We start from the raw sequence: 20,075 nt of genomic DNA on the forward strand, positions 1-20,075 counted from the left end.
ATGGGAGCCCAGGGCAGGGTGGTCTGCTCCCTGATCTTCCTGCTGCGGGTCCTGGCTGAGCTGACTGAAAACTCGGAGTTCTACTTGCTTGAGGATTACCTCCTGGGTGGCCTCTTCCCCCTCCATGCCAACGTGAAGGGCACTGTCCACCTCAACTACCTGCAGGTGCCCAAGTGCAATGTGTGAGTCTCCAGTGTGAGGCTGGAAGTGATGGTGGGGGCGGGGTGGGAGCCGAGGCTGGTCCTCGTCTGGCAATGAATGCGTCTCGTCATTCATTGCCAAACCCCCATCCTGGATGCACCCCACTGGCTCTCAGGGAGGCCCGGCACACTCCGCGTTATTAAAATCTATGGCGACTATGTCCTGAAATTTTGAAACCTGGTGTCTCAATGTCACGTCTCTTACTAAAGAGTTATGGGATGTTTGAGCCTAGAGGGGTCTTAGAGACCATCAAAACCAACCCCCTTCCCTCTGGCAGCAGCGGGACTCCCAATGAGTCCGTGCCAAGGCCCGGCTGTTATACCTTTGGGAGGCAGGTTCTCAGACTGGAAGGAAGGTTTGTATTTCCCCAGGGCTGTGGTTGGGTGGGCAGGGGTGTTTCCAGGACTGGGGGGGCTTTCCTCTGCACTCCATCCCCTGTGAACCCACTGGGGTGGCAGCATCATTCAGAGATTGAGCGGGCCACCTTCAGGCAGGCATGAAGGCTGGGATACTGGAGCCAGCCTGGGATTATAAAATAGTGATCTTGTGCAGAGAGGGCGAGGCATTCTGAGAAAGAGAGAAGGGAAGGAAGGAGAGTGCAAAGATGATTAAAGCCTGACTATAAGAAATGAGCCATTTATAAGATGTTGGGGAAGATTATATGCTGGCTTGAGAATGGTGAGGGTGATGGTACTAAGCATGATGTTGTATATTTTGATGCTGCTGATGATGGTGGAGAGTCTAGTGAAATGATGGTGGTGATAGAAGTGATGGTGATGTTGATAATGTTGGTAGTAGTAATACTGGTGATAAGGAAAATGGAGTACAGTAATGATGGTGGCGGCAGTGGTGATGGTGATGGTGGTGGTGGTGGTGATAGTGAAGGTGGTGGTGGTGGTGATAGTGAAGGTGGTGGTGGTGGTGATGGTGAGAGTGATGGTGGTGATTGTGATAGTGATGGTGGTGGTGGTGATGGTGAGAATGATGGTGGTGATTGTGATGGTGATAGTGATGGTGGTGATGGTGATGGTGACAGTGATAGTGATGGAGGTGATGGTGATGATGACGGTAGTGGTGGTGGTGATGATGGTAGTGGTATTGATAACGATGGTCACAGACATGGGGTGACTGTGATGGCAGTGGTGATGATACCCATAATAGGAATAGTAGGTGTTGATGGTCACAGTGACGATAGTGATGATGGAGGCTATGGTGGGTAATGGTGGTCACATTGGTGGACATTGATAGAGTGATGACGGAGGTCATAGGGACGGTAGTACTGGTGGCAGTGGTAGTGACTGATGGTGGCCACAGAGATCATAGCGTCAGAGGTGGTCATAGGGACGATGGTGATCTCAGAGCTGTGGGGTGGTGAAAATGATGTAAAAATTCCAGAACCCTCTGGAGTGGTTCCTTCTTGGGCGATGCCTTGGCTTTCCTACCGCAGGCAGGAGGGACAGGCTGGCTCTCCCCTCCACTCCCCTCCCCTCACCTCCTCACTCTGGACCCGTTGCCCACTCCACCCTACTGCGGCCTCTCCAGGTACGAGATGAAGGTGCTGGGCTACAACCTCATGCAGGCCATGCGCTTTGTGGTGGAGGAAATCAACGACAGCAGCCTGCTGCCCAGTGTGCTGCTGGGCTACGAGATGGTGGACACCCGCTACATGTCCAACAACATCCATCCTGTGCTCTACTTCCTGTCACAGGACAACTATTTCCTGCCCATCCAGGAAGACTACAGCCACTACATACCCCGCGTGGTGGCCATCACCGGCCCTGACACCTCCGAGTCCCCTGTGACCGTGGCCCACTTCCTCTCCCTCTTTCTCCTTCCACAGGTGAGGCCCCTGGGCCCTGGGAGAAGGGGCTGGGAAGGAGGGTAGCCGAGTGCTTTTCCTGAGGGCTCACCACCCCCACCCATCCCGGGGGTGTTGGATCGGGGAGCAGAAGCAAGGTCAGGACATCCACCCCAGCCCTGGCAAGGTAGCCAGCCTATTGGTTAAGAGCTCAGGCTTTGGAGGCAGAAAGACCTCGGTGTGCATCTTGCATCTGAGTCTTGGCCAGTGTGAGGCCTTGAGCCAACCTCTTAACTTTCCCAAGCCTCAGTTTCCCCATCTCTAAAGTGGGATGATAAGAGTCCTATCCTTGGACTGTCTGAAGATTAAAGCGTTCAATTTAGAATTTCTAGGGCACAATAGGTAGTCAATAATGTTACTGTTGTTACGTGAAGCATCTTGCGTGAAGATAAAAACTCAGAAAGCGCTCAATATTATCCTATATAATTGCCTAGCACAGAATCTGCGTCACAGCAGGTCCTCAAAAAAGTGCTATAGAATTACTACTGCTATTCTAACTAGTTTCACCATCATGAACAAAAAGGCGTGGTCCAGAACTGGCATAAAATATCTGCTCATTAAAGAGCAGCTAGCACAAGGCTTGGCCCACAGTGGGTAGTTACAAATACTGTAATTTTTTTTTTTTTTTTTTTTTTTTTTTTTTGTGGTACACGGGCCTCTCACTGTTGTGGCCTCTCCCGTTGTGGAGCACAGGCTCCGGACACGCAGGCTCAGCGGCCATGGCTCACGGGCCCAGCCGCTCCGCGGCATGTGGGATCCTCCCGGACCGGGGCACGAACCCATGTCCCCTGCATCGGGAGGCGGACTCTCAACCACTGCGCCACCAGGGAAGCCCCAAATACTGTTTTTTTGCTGTTGTTTTTATTATATCAAGCACCAAGGATCTGTCTCAGAGTCGGTGCTCAATCAGTGTTAATATTCTTATGTGAAGAATCTAGTCCGGGACTGAAGTAATTCTTTCATTCATTTAACAAATATTTATGGAGCACCGACTGTGCCAGGTCTTGCTGTAGGTGTTGGGGATGCAGCTGGGGAAATGCACAGAAATTTGCCCTCATAGAGTTTATCTTCCAGTGGGGAGAGACAGACGATCGATGTAAATAAGTATGTGATATAGGATGATAGGAAGTGAGAAGTGAAATGGATAAAAGGAACAGTCGAGGTTAAGGGAGGTGGGGCACGTCGGCGGGCAGGCGGAGGGGTACAGGGAGATTGGATGGAGGCTTGAAGGGGGTGAAGGAGGAAGAACAGCCTCCACGACAAGGGGTCAGCAGATGCAGAGGCTGGGAGGTGCCTGGTGTGTCCATGGAACTGGGTGAGCAGAGCTGGGACTAGTGGGAGAGAAGGAGATGAAATCAGAGCGGTGAGCGCTGGGGTCAATGATGGAGCCCCTTGGGGACCACTGACGGACTCTGGCTTTTCCTGAGTGGCATTAGGAACTGTTGGAGGGTCTTGAATATGTGACTGGTGTGTGTGTGAGGAGGGTCACCCTGGAGCCACGCTAAGTGTAGATTGTAGAGGGGAGAGGGGAGAGGATATCGGGGTAACTCATAGCAGGAATGATGGTGGCTGGACTAGGATGGTGTGGGGAGGTGTAGGCACTGAATGGACACACTTTGAAGGCAGATCCAATGGGATGTGCGGATGGCTTGAAGGTGGCATGTTTGAGAGAGACAAGCCAATGAGGACTCTACAGTTTTGGCCTGAGTAACTGGAAGGATGGATTCACCATCAGGGGAGATGGGGAGATTGTAGGTGAAGCAGGTTCAGGGGAGACAGCAGTTCAGTTCTGGCTACGTTAAGTCTGAAACGTCAAGGAGGCAGTTGCAGGTATGAGCCTGAAATTTAGCAGACAGGTCCGGGGCAGGGCTACTGGGAGTTGTCAGCATGGATATGGTATTTAAAGCCAGGAGCCTGGATGAGATCACCAAGGGAAGGGGAGCAGATGGAGAAGACACAAGGACTGAAGGCTGAGCCCTGGGGTCCTCCAAGGTCAAGAGGTCATAGAGAAGAGGAGAAGCAACCAGTGAAAGGGGAAGAAAACCAAGACTGTGCTATCCCAGAGGCTGCGGAAGGAAATGTGACTAATCTGAGGAGGAGGATGGTGAGGAGGAAAGCTTTATGCTCAGGGGCACACAGCAGGCACTCAATAAATGTTACTAGATCATGAGAATGATAATGATGGAAATCACTAGCCTAGGGCCTGGCACACAATAGGTGGTCAACAGCGTTGCTAAAGGCTGAGGTGGGGCTGACGTCGATGAGAAGCATCTTGCCCAGGGCCTGGCATGTGGTGGGTGCCCACTAAAGGCTACCAGGCTGATGACCATCGTGAGATGGTGAACATCACTTAGCCCAGGGCATGGCACACAGTAGGTGCTTGGTAAGTGTTACTACAAGGGTAATCATGATGATGTTAACGTAAAGCACCTAGCCTAGGGCCAGGCACATGATAGATTCTTGTGAAATGTTATTTCAGTGATGACCATGGTGACGATGGAGTAAACCACCTAGTTCAGGGTCCAACACATAGTAGGTGCTCGTTCATTGTCATTACTGTGATGTCCATGATGACGGTGGAGTAAACCACTTAGCCCTGGGCGTGGCTGGCGCTATGTGCTCCTCAAATGCCATAAGGATGACGGCGGTGGGTGGAACCCCCCTGGGGGGGGGACCCTGTGAGGCCCTCGCTAATACCTGCTGGACCCTCCCCTCCGGCAGATCACCTACGGTACCATCAATGACCAGCTGCATTTCCCAGCAGTGCTGCGCATGGCGCCAGGTGTGCATCAGCAAATGGAGGCCATGGTGCCGCTGATGCGCCACTTCCGCTGGAATTGGATCCTTGTGTTGACAAGCAGCGACGACTATGGCCGCGGCAGCAGCCAGCTGCTCAGCGAGTGCCTGGCCCACCGTGACATCTGCATCGCCTTCCGGGAGACGCTGCCCAGGCCGCAGCCCGACCGGACGATGACGCAGCAGGAGCGTGAGCGCCTGGAGGCCATCATGGGCAAGCTGCAGCAGAGCATGGCGCGTGTTGTGGCCGTGTCCTCGCCAGACCTGGCCCTGTTCAACTTCTTCCGCGAGGTTCTGCGCCAGAACTCCACGGGCGCAGTGTGGGTCGCCTCCGAACCCTGGGCCATCGAGCCGGTCCTGCACCACCTCACCCAGCTGCAGCGCACAGGCACCTTCCTGGGCTTCACCACCCTGGGCATCACCACCCAGAGCAGAGCGTGCCCATCCCGGGCTTCAGCGAGTTCCGCGTGCACCGCTCCCAGGTGAGCCGGCCCGCGCTCAACAGGAGCAGCCCGGGGGCCACCTGCAACCAGGAGTGTGACACCTGTATGGACACCTCTGAGTCCTTCAACACCATCCTCACGCTCTGGCGAACGCGTGGTCTACAGTGTGTACTCCGCCGTCTACGCCGTGGCTCACGCGCTGCAGAGCCTCCTGGGCTGCAACCAGACCGGCTGCCACAAGGAGGTGGTCTACCCTTGGCAGGTGAGGTCTGGTCTGTGGAAAGCCAGGGCCCCACGGAGCAGGTGCCGAGTCCGTGGTTGCCATGGAGACCGCAGAGCTGCCCACTGCTCTGCTCTATCCTCCCCTTCCCTTGGTGGGTTCTGGGCAAATGGGTGGGAGAGGCCATGGACCACGCCCTGCCTCCAGACACACAGGAGTCCTTCGTGGTGACAAAACAAAATTCCTTTAAAAAAACAAATTAACTTAATCATCACCACCCATGATGGCCTGTCCTTGGAGATTTGGGTGAAATTCCCTAGAATGAAGCCCTGCAGGCTGGAGCCCCAGTTCTCCCCGCAGCCTCTCCAGGGTGGAGGCCCTGGGGATGAGCTCGTGTATTCCCGTCAGCTCTCAGGTTCATGGTCCCAGTTCGGCATCACCTAGATTCAGGCCTGGAATTTAAAGCTGTGTTTTCCTGGTTTAGGCACAGGCACACACACACCCTACCTCGGGCCTGTGGAAGGTGTAGAAGGTTTTACTGGGGATCCAGAGGAGAAGAGGAGATACACACCAGAGATGTACGCTTTCTACTCAGCATTAGACATCTCTGCTTAAACGCTTCACTGACTTTCCCATAGTTTGGAACCAGCTGCCTACTCTATCGCTCAGCCACCCTGCATCCCCATCTTTATCCTCCCCTGATACCCGTCAGGCATCTCTGATACAGCCCATCTGTTAGGAGGCAGGTGGTGATGATCTGAGCAGAGCTTTGGAATCAGGCAGCCTGGGTTCAAGTCCCAGTTCTGCCACCACTAGCTGTGCCACTTTGGGCAAGTTATTTAATATCTCTGAGCCTCGGCTTTCTCATGTATTAAACAGAAGGAGTAATGTGTATGCTGCTGAGTTATTAGGAGGATTAATAATAATGTATGTACATTACCTGGTGCAGAGTAGAAGCCGAGTGTCTCCTCCTCTGTTTCTGACACCAGTGTCTGGCCTTAGGAGAGAGGCTGGGGCTTGGGGGTAGAGCCACTGCTGGGGTTGGAGGTGGGGCTAGGTGAGGAAGGGGAAGCAAGGCTCAGACCCCAAAGGGGAACCCAGAGAGACCCAGGCCCCTGCCAATAATAGGCCCTGTCCTGCCTACTCAGGAGAATTACAGGGAAATGCTTTCTGGCCCCATGTATTAGACCCCTGGAATCCAGGTTCCTCAGCCCAGCTTGGCCAGCAGATGGTTTATCCCAGGATATGATCTGGGGGAACAGGAGGCTGGGGAGTATTTTACAGGGAAAGAGTCAGTATAAGGGAATGTTCTCAAGCTGGGTGCTGCTGGGAGCCACGGGATCTCAGTCTTACCTGGACCTTCTCAGAAGTCACTTTAGAACAGTCCCCGAGGGTGGGAAGAGGATGGCACTGATCCATTGGCTCCGTATCTCCCAGCGGTCAAGGGTTGTGCCCGGGGGTATGAATTCCCTGGCGTTTCCAGGTTGCGCTCGTGTGACACCCAGCAGCTCCCTGCGGGCGTCTCACCCTGCAGCCCCTGGGCAGAGAGCGGCCAGGTTGGTCTCTGCACGAGGGGAGTCGAGTGAACCCAGCCACGGGCCCTGCTGCTGCCCTGGGCCCCGGGTGGACCTGATTCAACCTCTCTTTCTGCCACTGTCCATTCTGAATTCCTTCACCCTCAGCCATTGGTCACCCTAGGTCATTGGCATGTGGGGTGATCCAGACATTCATCCCCAAGGTGTCAGAGGCTGTTGTCACCTTGTCCGGGCTGGCTTGTGGTCCGGTGGCTGTCTAGTAGCAGTCATCACTGGGCTAGAAACACCAAGTGCTACCTTGGGGAATCGCCTGGATCCCAGTCCTATGCCTTCCTACCCCTAGCGGCACTCCTAGCCCCTCCTGCTAATCCAGGTCATTTACCTCTCCTTTCTTGGCTTTCTCGTTCGCTGGCATGAGACCCCCCTAAATGACCAGGTGGTAACCATAGAGCCCTATTGTGTCTGCTGGTGGGAGTATTCCCCCTTTGGAGACCATGATTTATTCTAGCAGAATCTAAGGTTCTGGAGATGAGAAGCCCTGATTCTACAATGGACCTCTGCAAAGAATGGTGAGTGTGGCCAATCCTTTTTCCACCCTGTGGTTGCTGGACCCACGTCTTCTAGAGTGATCAAGTTCCTTGTGGAGTCTGTCATGACAGACAGTAGCAGAGTACACAACTCTGCAACAAGGTAGTGAATGTGATTTGAGGTCTTTCTTTTTAAATGTGGGCATTGACAGCTAGACACTTCCCTCTAAGTACTGCTTTCATTGTATTTCATAAGTTTTGTTACTTGAAAAAATTATCTTTAACTATGGTAAAAAAAACCCATAAACGTTACCATCTTAAAAGATTTTTCCCAATGTTTTAATAGTGGTAAAATACACATAACATAAACTTTACCGTCTTAACCATTTTTAAGTTGACCGTTGAGTAACATTAAGTACATTTATACTGTTGTACAACCATCAAGGCCATCCATCTCTAGAATACTTTCATCTGGCAAAATTGAAACTCTATGCCCATTAAACAGTAACTCCTCCTTCATTCCTCTCCTCCAGCCCCTAGAAAGCACCATTCTACTTTCTATCTCTGAATTTGACCGCAATAGATACCTCATATAAGTGGAATCATACAGTATTTGTCTTTTTTATTACTGGTTTATTTCACTTAGCATAAGGTCCTCAAAGTTCATCCAAAGTTCAAAGTTCATCCAAAGTTGTAACATGCATCATAATTTCCTTCCTTTTTAAGGCTGAATAATATTCCATTTTATGGATATATAATATTTTGCTCATTCATAAATGGACACTTGGGTTGCTTCCATATTTTAGCTATTGTGAAATTAATACTGTTATGAATAGGAGTATACAAATATCTCTTCAAGACTGCTTTCATTTCTTTTGAGTATATACCCAGAAACGTAATTGCTGGATCATAGGTTAATTCTATTGTTAATTTTTTGAGGGACTACCATGTTCTCCACAGTGGCTGTACCATTTTACATTTCCAGCAGTGCACAAAAGCTCACTGTTCCAATTCCTCTACATCCTCAGCAACACTTGTTATTTTCTGTCTTTTTGATAGCAGCCATCTTAATGGGTGTGAAGTGGTCTCTCATTGTGGTTTAGATTCTGACTTTCCTAATCATTACTGATATTGGGTATCTTCTCATGTGCTTATTATCCATTTGTATATCTTCTTTGAAGAAATGTTTGTTCAAGTCTATTTTTTTCTTTTTTTTTTTTTTGGCGGTACGCGGGCCTCTCACTGTTGCGGCCTCTCCCGTTGCGGAGCACAGGCTCTGGACGCACAGGCTCAGCGGCCATGGCCCACAGGCCCAGCCGCTCCGCGGCATGTGGGATCTTCCCAGACCGGGGCACGAACCCGTGTCCCCTGCATTGGCAGGTGGACTCTCAACCACTGCGCCACCAGGGAAGACCCTATTTTTTTCATTTTTGAATCAGGTTGGTTTTTTGGTTGTTGTTGAATTTTAGGAGTTCTCTGTATTCTGCGTATTAATACCTTGTATATCTTATTTGCAAATATTTTCTCCCACTCTATAGGTTGTTTTTTTACTTGGTTGATAGTATCTTTTGATGCATAAATTTAAAATTTTTCATTAAGTCCAATTTGATCACTTTTTTTCTTTTGTTGCCTGTGCCTTTGGTGTCATCTCCAAGAAACCATTGCCAAAGTCAGTGTCGTGAAACTTTTGCCCTGTGTTTTCTTCTAAGAGTTTTTATAGTTTTAGATCTTCCATTTAGGTCATGGATCTGTTTTCAGTTAATTTTTATATATGGTGTTAAGTACAAGCCACTTCATTCTCTTGCTTCTGGGTATCCAGGTTTCCCAGCATCATTGGCTTAAAAAACTATCTTTTCCCCATTGAATGGCCTAGAAACCTTTGTCAAAATCATTTGACCAGGACTTCCCTGGTGGTGCAGTTGTTGAGAGTCCGCCTGCCGATGCAGGGGACATGGGTTCATGCCCCGGTCCGGGAAGATCCCACATGCCACGGAGCGGCTAGGCCCGTGAGCCATGGCTGCTGAGCCTGCGCGTCTGGAGCCTGTGCTCCGCAATGGGAGAGGCCACAACAGTGAGAGGCCTGCGTAGCGCAAAAAAATAAATAAATAAATAAATAATTTGACCATATATGTGAGGTTTTATTTTTGGACTTTATTTTATTCCATTTGTCTGTGTGTCTCTTTAGTCTGGTACCACACTGTTTGATTACTGCCACTTTGTAGAAAGTTTTTTTTTTTTAATTTATTTATTTTTATTTATGGCTGTGTTGGGTCTTCGTTTCTGTGCGAGGGCTTTCTCTAGTTGCGGCAAGCGGGGGCCACTCTTCATGGTGGTGTGCAGGCCTCTCACTATCACGGCCTCTTCTTGTTGCAGAGCACAGGCTCCAGACGCTCAGGCTCAGTAGTTGTGGCACACGGGCCTAGTTGCTCCGCGACATGTGGGATCTTCCCAGACCAGGGCTCGAATCTGTGTCCCCTGCATTGGCAGGCAGATTCTCAACCACTGCGCCACTAGGGAAGCCCTGTAGAAAGTTTTGAAATCAGGAAATGTGATTCCTCCAGCTTTGTTCTTTTTCAAGATTGTTTTGGCTATTCAGGGTCCCTTGGGATTCCATGTGAATTTCAGTTTTTGTATTTCTGCAAAAAAACCTCATTGGAATTTTGATAAGAACTACATTAAATCTGTAGATTGCTTTGGGTAGTATTGACATCATAACAATATTAAGTCTGCCAATCCGTAAACATGGGATGTCTTTCCATTTATTTATGTCTTCTTTAATTTCTTTTAGAAATGTTTTGTAGTGTTCATTGTATAAGTCTTTCCCTCCTTGGTTAATTCCTAAGTATTTTATTCTTTTTGATGCTATTGTAAATAGAATTATTTTCTTAATTTTCTTTTTGAATTATTCATTGTTAGTGTGTAGAACTGATTTTTGTGTGTTGACTTTGTGTCTTGATACTTTGCAGAGTTCACTTATTGGTCCTAACAATTTTTTTGCAGAATCTTTAGGATATTTTACATATAAGATATCATCTGTGAGCAGGTGATTTTATTGATTACTTTCCAATTTAGATGACTTTTTTTTTCTTGCCTAATTGCTCTGGCTAGGACCTCCAGTACTGTGTTAATAGAAGGGGTGAAACTGCACATCTTTGCCTTGTTCCCGATTTTAGAGGAAGAGCTTTCAGTCCTTCTCCATTGAATATGATATTCACTGTTGGCTTTTCACATAGAGCTTTTATTATGTTGAGGTAGTTTTCCTCTACTTCTTGTTTGTTGAGTGTTTTTCTATCATGAAAGAGTCAAATACTTTTCCTTCATCAATTGAGATGATCATGTGTTTTATTAAATTTATTTATTTTTGATTGAAGTATACTTGATGTACAATATTATATAAGTTACAGGGGCACAATATAGTGATTCACAATTTTTAAAGATTATACTCCATTTATAGTTATTATAAAATATTGGCTCTATTCCCTATGTTGTACAATGTTTCCTTGTAGCTTATTTTATACATAGTAGTTTGTACCTCTTAATCCCCTACCCCTATATTGACCCTCTTCTCTTCCCCTTTTCCCATTGGTAACCACTAGTTTGTTCTCTATATCTGTGAGTCTGTTTCTTTTTTGTTGTATTCACTAGCTTGTTGTATTCTTTAGATTTTACATATAAGTGATACTATACAGTATTTGTCTTTGTCTGACTTATTTCACTAGCATAATACCATCCAAGTCCATCGATGTTGTTGCAAACGGCAAAATTTCATTCTTTCTTATGACTGAGGAACATGTGTTTTTTTTCCCTTCATTTTGTTAATGTGGTGTATTACATTGATTGATTTTCATATGTTGAACTATCTTTGTATTACAGGAATAAATCCAATGTGATCATGGTGTATAATCCTTTTAGTATGCTGCTGAATTCAGTCTGCTAGTATTTTGTTGAGAATTTTTGCATCAATATTCATAAGGGATATTGGTTTGTAGTTTTCTTTTCTTGAAGTCTTTTTGACTGGCTTTGTTATCAGATTGATGCTGGCCTCATAGAATGAGTTAAGGAGCATTCCTTCCTCTTTAGTTTTTGGTAGAATTCACCAGTGAAGCCATCAGATCCAGGACTTTTCTCTGTGGGGAGATTTTTTGATTACTGATTCAATCTCCTCATTAGTTATAGGTCTATTGAGATTTTCTATTTCTCCATGATTTAGTATTAGTAGATTTTGTGTTTCTAGGAATTTGTTTCATCTAGTTTATCCAATTTGTTGGTGTATAATTGCTTATAGTACTCTCTTATAATTGTTTTTATTTCTGTAGAATCAGTGGGAATGTGCTCACTTTCATTTCTGATTTTAGTAATTTGAATCCTCTCTTTTTTTCTTAGCCATTTTAGCTAGAGATTTGTCAATTTTGCTGATCTTTTCAAAGAACCAACTTTTGGCTTAATTGATTTTCTCTAATATTTTTCTATTTTTTAATTTGTTTCACTCTGCTTTAATCTTTATTATTTCCTTCCTTCTGCTAGTTTCAGGTTTAGTTTGATCTTCTTTTTCTAGTTCCTTAAGCTGTAAAGTTAGGTTGTTGATTTGAGATCTTTCTTGTTTTCCAATGTAAGTGTTTATAACTTTAAATTCCCCCCTTAGCACTGCTTTGCTGTATCCCATGTTTTGGTTCATTGTGTTTTCATTTTCATTCATCTTTAAGTATTTTCTAATCCCATTTGTGAGTTCTTTGATTCGTTGGTTGTGTAAGAGCATTGTTTAATTTTCACAAATTTTCCAGTTTTCATTCTGTTATTGATTTTTAACTTCATCCTATTGTGGTCAGAGAAGATACTTTGTGTGATATCTATCTTTTTAAAATTTATTTTTATTTATTTATTTATTATTTTATTTATTTATTTTTGCGGTATGCGGGCCTCTCACTGTTGTGGCCCCCCCTGCTGCAGAGCACAGGCTCCAAACACGCAGGCTCAGCAGCCATGGCCCACGGGCCCAGCCGCTCCACGGCATGCGGGACCCCCCCGGACCGGGGCATGAACCCGCGTCCCTTGCATTGGCAGCTGGACTCTCAACCACTGTGCCACCAGGGAAGCCTGATATCTATCTTTTAAAATTTATTCACACTTAATTCATGGTTTAACATAAGGTCTGTCCTTGTCTGGAAAATGTCCCAGGTGCACTTAAGAAGATGTATATTCTGTTGTTGTTGGGTAGAATGTCCTATGTATATCTGTTAAATCCAGTTGGTTTATTGTGTTGTTCAAGTCCTCTATTTCCTTACTTATTTTCTGTCTGGTTGTTCTATCCATTATTGAGAGTGAGGTATGGAAGTCTTCAATTATTACTGGGGAATATATTATGTGTTGAATTGTCTTTTCTCCCTTTAATTCTGATGGTCTTTGCTCCATGTATTTTGTGGCTCTCTAGTTAGGTGCATATCTGTTTATAATTATTATATCTTCTTGATCTTTTTTTTTTTAATTTATTTATTTTATTTATTTTTGGCTGCATTGGGTCTTCGTTGCTGCACACGGGCTTTTCTCTAGTTGCAGCGAGCGGGGGCCACTCTTCCCTGCAGTGCACGGGCTTACTGCTGTGGCTTCTCTCGTGGAGAATGGGCTCCAGGCACACGGGCTTCAGTAGTTGTGGCTCGCAGGCTCCAGAGCACAAGCTCAGTAGTTGTGGCTCACGGACTCAGTTGCTCTGCGGCATGTGGGATCTTCCCGGACCAGGTCTCGAACCCCTGTCTCCTGCATTGGCAGGTGGATTCTCAACCACTGCGCCACCAGGGAAGCCCTCTTCTTCTTGATCTTTTGACCCTTTTATTGTCATAAAGGTCCTTCTTTTTCCCTAGTAAACGTTTTTGTTGGTATTCCGCCCGCCCCACCGGCTTCCTTTGAGACTTTATCTTTTTTTTTTTTTTTTACATTTTGAATATTGTATACCTAAGAGTAGTTTTTTAAAAGTATTTATCCCATTTGGTGTTCTCTGAACTTCCTGGATCTGTGATTTGGCATCTGTCATTAATAATTATAAAATTCTCAGCCTATATTCCTTCAAATATTTCTTCTGTTCCTTTCTTTCTTCTCCTTTGAGTATTCTCATTATATGTATGTTACATATTTTGCAATTGTTCTATAGCTCTTAGATATTCTGTTCTCTTTTTTTCACTTTTTTTTTTCGCTTTGCTTTTCACTTTGGGATGTTTCTATAGATATATCTTCAAGCTCACTGGCTTTTTCCTCAGCTATGTCCAGTCTACTGATGAGCCCATCAAAGACATTCTTTATTTCTGTTACCATAGGTTTTTTCAAAATGTGTTGCATTTCCTTTTGGTTCTTTCTTTCAGTTTCCAGTTCTCTGCTTACATTACCCATCTTTTCTTGAATGTTGTTCACTTTTTCAGTTACAGCTCTTAGCATATTAATCATAGTTATTTTAAACTTCCTGTCTGATAATTGGAAAATCTCTACCATATATGAGTCTCATTCTGATGCTTGTTTTGTCTCTTCAGACTTTTTTTTTTTGTCTTTTAACATGCCTTGTAATTTTTTGTTGAAAGCCAGACATGATGTGTTTGTTAAAGGAACTGAGGTAAATAAATTTTAGCATGAGGTTTTATGTTTATTTGGGTAGGAGTGAGGCTATGTTTACTCTTTGCCATAGCTGTGGTGTCAGAGGCTAAAATTTCCTCTAATGTCTCCCTCTTTTGGTCTTCCCTGCTGGCTTTGGGTTTCCCTAGAGACTCCTTCTTAAACAGAATTTGAGCCTTGCAGTTCTTTTGGTTGTAATCCCCTGTTATTATACAGGAGCCTGAATGATGTGGTGGTAAAATGTGGGAGGAGGGGAAGAATTCTGGAATCATCTGTGACCAGGTTTTATTCTTTTGGTAAGCCTGTGCCCTGGGCTGTGCCCTTCACAAGTGCCTCTCAGCTCTCCCCACCTTCGGTGAGACAGGAAGGCCAGAGGGGGGCTGCAGTTGGGTACTTCCTTTCCCCTATGTCAATTCGGCTGTTGTAAAATAGTTTCCCTTGAGGGCAGGCCTTTGTTAAGGAGAACAGAATGCTCTGGGTGTATTTCAGAATGGTTGCTTTTTCCTCTCCCCTTCCTGGAGAGCAGTCTTTACCCTGAGAAGCTGGTGGGGCTCCTGGGGTTAAGGATGCACCCCTAGAGCCCTCTCTCAAGCTAGTCTGAGCTCAGTCCCAGCAACTGGTCATTTGCTCTCTAGTGGCTCCTACCAGTTGCTGCCTCAGCAGCATTTCCTGCTCCTAATAAGCTGTGACTCTTTGTGTGCACCTGTCTCCCCGGTTTTGGGATCTGTAGTTTGCCCCATGACCCCAATTCTCTGATGGACCTAAGAAGGGTTGTTGATTTTTAGCTTGTTCAGCCTTTTCCTTGTTGTGAGGATGGAGGTGATGACTTCCAAGCTCCTTACCTGCCAGACCAGAAACCAGAAGTTCCCCATTCTCTCCTGAATCTATACCAGCAAGGCTTTCCACCACATCACTCTTCTGAAACTGCTTTTGTGAAGGTCACTGATGTCTAGATATTGCCAATCCAACCATCATCATTGCAGTCAACCTGTGAACAGATGTGACACAGCTGATTACTTCCTCTCTTTGGAAACAATATCTTTACTCGAATTCTGGGCCACTCTCTCTCTTGGTTCCCCTACAGCTATGACTACTCCTTCTAGGTCTCCTTTCCTGGTCCCTCCTTATCCCCTTGACCTTTAAACCCTGGAGGGTACAAGAGGCCAGCCAATGGACTTATTCTCTTCTCTGTCTACAGGGCTGGAAATATGATCCATAGGTTTATAACTTCCAATTTTATATCTTCCTCCTGGACTTCTCCCCTCAACTTTAAGTCAAATATTCACCTGCTTATGCAAAGTTGCTCCCCCACGGTCTTCCCACTCCAGTAAAAGGCAACACCATCTTTCTGTTGTTTGACCAAAAGCACTGAGTCATCCTTGACTCCTTTCTTTCTCATCCAACCCAGCAGTAAATCTTGTCCAGCCTACTTTCAAAACACATCCAGAATCTGACCACTTCTCACCTCTTCCACGGCTCTCTCTTTAGTCAGAACCGCCACCATTTCTCAGCTGGGCTATTACAATAACACCCTGCCTGGTCTCCTGTTGTGCCATTACCCCTCATGATCTATATTCAGACAGGGCAATCCTGTTAAAATGAAGGTCAGATCCTGTCACTCCTCCGCTTGGGATCCTCCAGTAGCTTCTCATTTCATTCAGAGTAAAAGCCAAAGTATTTTGACTCCAACTCTTTTTTTTTTGTGATACACGGGCCTCTCACTGTTGTGGCCTCTCCTGTTGCGGAGCACAGGCTCCGGACGCGCAGGCTCAGCGGCCATGGCTCACGGGCCCAGCCACTCCGCGGCATGTGGGATCTTCCCGGACCGGGGCACGAACCCGTGTCCCCCTGCATCGGCAGGCGGACTCTCAACCACTGCGCCACCAGGGAAGTGCGACTCCAACTCTTTGAACAGATCCACTGTTCTTCCCCTTGCTCATTCTGCTAGAGCCACGCTGGCCTTGCTGCTCCTCGACTAAGCCAAGTCTCCCAACTGCAGGACCTTTGCACATGCTGTCCCTGCTGCCTAAACAGATATCTTCATGACCTGCTCCCTCCCGGCCTTTACATCTTTACTCCAATGTCACCTGCTGGATGAGGCCTTCCTTCCCCTCTCACCCAATGTGAAAGTGAAATCAGCTCCTCCATCATTTTCCATATCCCTTGCATGGCTTTATTTTCCTTCACAATATTTATCACCATCTGTTGTATCATAGATTTATATGTGTGTTGTCTCTCTTCCCCATGAAAATATTCATTTCATAAGAACAGAGACTTTGTCTCATTTGGTTCACAGCTATATTTCCAGTGCCTGGCATCGGTATGTACTCAATACCTTTTTGAATGAATGAATGTGTGAATATCAGGTTGAGACTCCATGGGTAAGAGGTAGGATTAATTTGGTTACTTAGGGGCTCAGAGTTAGTGTAGAGATGAATTTGGAGGAGGGGGAGAATACATGGCAAGGGAGTGGTGGGGTGTAGGTCTGGATAAGGTGTGTGCGTGTGTGTGTGTGTGTGTGTGTGTGTGTGTTGGTGGACATAGGCCTGCACATGTGTGTGGTCCCACAGGAGGCAGAAAAGACCACAGAGGGAAGGCTGGCAGAGGATCAGACTTAACTTGGCTGGTGGAGAGGCTCTTCCATGAGGTTTCAGGGAGCGAACAAGACATCCAGAAACATCATCTGATGCATGTGCAAGAGAGACTAGAGGGGTGGAACGGGAAAGCAGGTGATCTCTGAGAGGCCAGAAGAGAAGGGCTCTGAGGTCGAGTGGTCCTACCATGGCTCCTCTTGTCTGGCCCTTGGTCCTTTATCTGTGTACTCTTGCAACACCCTCCTCATTGGTTGTCAGAATGATTTCTATACAACCCGAATCTAATCAGGCCACTCCCCACTCAAGAGCCATGGCTGCTTCCCACCACCCCTACATTTTTAGTGTCATAGTTCAGTCTTCCATTCTCTCCCACCCTCTCCCCATGCAGCCTGACTTCAGCCAGGCTCGGACACACCCTCTTCCCAAAAATGCCATCCCCATCCTCTCTTCCACCTCATTGCTCTTACTGTTTCCTCTGCTTGTAATTCATTCATTCATTTAATAAACAATCATTGGAGGCCTCCTCTTTGCTGGGCACGCTTCTAGTTTCTAGAAATATAGCAGGGACTTCCCTGGTGACACAATAGTTAAGAATCTGCCTGCCAATGCAAGGGGCATGGGTTCGATCCCTGATCTGGGAAGATCCCACATGCTGTGGAGCAACTACTATTACTACTACTATTACTACTACTACATGTGCCACAACTACTGAGCCCGCACTCTAGAGCCCGCGAGCCGCAACTACTGAGCCCACGAGCCGCAACTACTGAGCCCACGTGCGACAACTACTGAAGCCGGCGTGCCTAGAGCCCGTGCTCCACAACAAGAGAAGCCACTGCAATGAGAAGCCTGTGCGCCGCAATGAAGAGTAGCCCCTGCTTACCACAACTAGAGAAAGCCCGCGTGCAGCAACGAAGACCCAACGCAGCCAAAAATAAATAAGTAAATTTATTTTTTAAAAAAGAAATATAGCAGTAAAAGCAATAGACATGGCCACTGCCTACCTGCTCTTGCTCACCTGAAAACCCCTGCCCCTCCATAAAAGATGTGTTAATTAGGACTCTTGGTGGTAAGCGACAGAAAGCAATATAAACAAAAAGTTAGTTTATTGCCTCACATCATTGAAAATTCCAGGAGTTGACCTGAAGGGGAAGCTTCAGGCAAGGCTGGATCCAGGATCTCACTCTCTCCATCTCCCAGATCCTTCCTCAGGCATGTTCTCCCCCTGGAAACCAGCGGGCTGCTAGCAGCTCCAGAGTTATATCCTATTCACTCAGCAGCCTCAGAAAGTCTCCGTCTCAACAGCTGGGTGCTGTTACACAAAGAAGGTGGATTAGGTCTTTGCTGGGCAAAACTAAGAAGGTGCCTACAGAGGTCCAGTTCTAATGGCAGTCCCAGCACCCCTCTCCCGCCCAGACAGAAGCCAGTTCCCCTCCCCTGAGCATCCTGCTGCGGATGAGTTAGAGAGGGTAAGGGAGCCCCCAGAGTGTGGGAAAGAGGACTCAGGGTCTTTTGCTCTCCTCCCTCCAGACCCCTGTGTCTATGTGTTCCAAGGACTGCCATCCTGGGCAAAAGAAGAAGCTAGCTGGCATCCACCCCTGCTGCTTCGAGTGTATTGACTGCCTCTCTGGCACCTTCCTCAACCGAGCTGCAGGTATGATTCATGGGCCCACATGCTTGTCTTGCCACTGCCCTGCCCTGGGAGGGGGGTCTCCAGGGCCCTTCACCTTCGGCAGGGTCTCTGGGGTCTCCCCCATGGTACGTAAGTGTCCAAAGGCTAAGGATTATGTCTTTCCCACCAGAGGGTGAGGTCTTGGGAGGAAGGAATTATAGTTATTAGACTCTGAGTCAAGGAGTCCTCGGTTCAAATCCTGCCTCTATAACTTCCTGGCTTTGTGACTTTACCTGGCTGAGCCTCAGTTTCCTCATCTGTGAAATGGGGTTGCTGTGAGGAGTTGATGAGTCGGGGGGTGTAAGGGACTCAATGAGCATTGGTCGTCCTTAGCTCTCTCTCTCTCTCTCTCTTTCTCCTGCCGTGACCTGGCTCAGTGCAGGCCCAGTGGATGTAGATGCTGAGAAGGCAGGTTCTGCTGATGGGAGTTGCTGTGGGCTCTTGCAGGTGAATTCGACTGCCAGCCCTGCCCAAGTTACGAGTGGTCCCGCAGGAAGGACACCTCCTGCTTCAAGCGGCAGCTGGCCTTCCTTGAATGGCATGAGGCACCCACCATCACTGTGGTCATGCTGGCTGCCCTGGGCTTCCTCGGCACCCTGGCCATCTCGATAATCTTCTGGAGGCAGTTTCAGACGCCCATAGTTCGCTCGGCCGGGGCGCCCGTGTGCTTCCTGATGCTGCAGCTGATGGCATACATGGTGGTCCCCGTGTAAGTAGGGCCGCCCATGGTCTCCACGTGCCTCTGCCTCCAGGCCTTCCTCACGCTCTGCTTCACCGTCTGCATCTCCTGCATCGCCGTGCGCTCTTTCCAGATCATCTCATCTTCAAGATGGCCAGACGCCTCCCACGGGCCTACGGCTTCTGGGTCTGCTACCATGGGCTCTACGTCTTCGTGGCATTCATCACGGTGCTCAAGAGAGTCATCGTGGGGAGCAGCATACTGGCCGTGACCACCAACCCCACTGCCCGCACTGACCCCGATGACCCCAAGGTCACGACCCTGTCCTGCAACCCCAGCTACCACCGGGGGCTGCTGATCAACACCAGCCTGGACTGCTTGTCTCCGTGCTGGTCTTTGGCTTCACCCACATAGGCAAGGAGCTGCCCCCAGCTACTACGAGGCCAAGTTCATCACCTTCTGCATGACCTTCTACTTCACCTCCTCCGTCTTCCTCTGCACCTTCGTGTCTGTCTACGAGGGGGTGCTGGTCACCATCCTGGACCTCTTGGTCACTGTGCTGTACCTCCTGGGCATCACCCTGGGCTACTTCGGCCCCAAGTGCTACATGATCCTCTTCTACCTGGAGCGCCACACGCCAGCCTACTTCAACAGCATGATTCAGGGCTACACCGTGGGGAGGGGATAGCACTCCTATCATCTGCCCATTGGGATGAGGGCCTCAGCGTTGGGAGATGGAGGCCGGGGGCTTGCTTGTTCAGCTCCAGATGTCTGCAAGGAAGCCACCCCCAACGATTACCACCATGCCCTGGTATCTGATTTGGCGTTCCTCCGAGGTTCTCTGCGTCCTGGCCATTTTTACCCACCTAGCGATGGATGCCGAGAAACATTTGCCCTTCGTTTCTTTCCCTCGAGCTGTTTAGCTTGCCGGGCAATGCCACCCCGTTCTAGAAAAA

At 47.8% G+C, this 20,075-nt stretch overlaps 1 protein-coding gene across 1 annotated transcript; it reads left to right on the top strand.

The window, feature by feature from the left end:
* On the top strand, positions 1 to 19,807 carry TAS1R2 (taste 1 receptor member 2; the record flags this gene model as incomplete). The annotated part of the gene is given in 11 exon segments (XM_082859994.1): positions 1 to 182; positions 1,744 to 2,041; positions 4,781 to 5,290; positions 5,293 to 5,438; positions 5,440 to 5,560; positions 18,299 to 18,422; positions 18,888 to 19,150; positions 19,154 to 19,256; positions 19,259 to 19,492; positions 19,495 to 19,545; positions 19,548 to 19,807. Coding segments are annotated over 11 exon segments (2,292 nt in total).
* Positions 19,808 to 20,075: the final 268 nt, after the last annotated feature.

Source organism: Leucopleurus acutus (genome assembly GCF_964270905.1).
Source record: "Leucopleurus acutus genome assembly, chromosome: 2".
Lineage (NCBI taxonomy): Eukaryota > Metazoa > Chordata > Mammalia > Artiodactyla > Delphinidae > Leucopleurus > Leucopleurus acutus.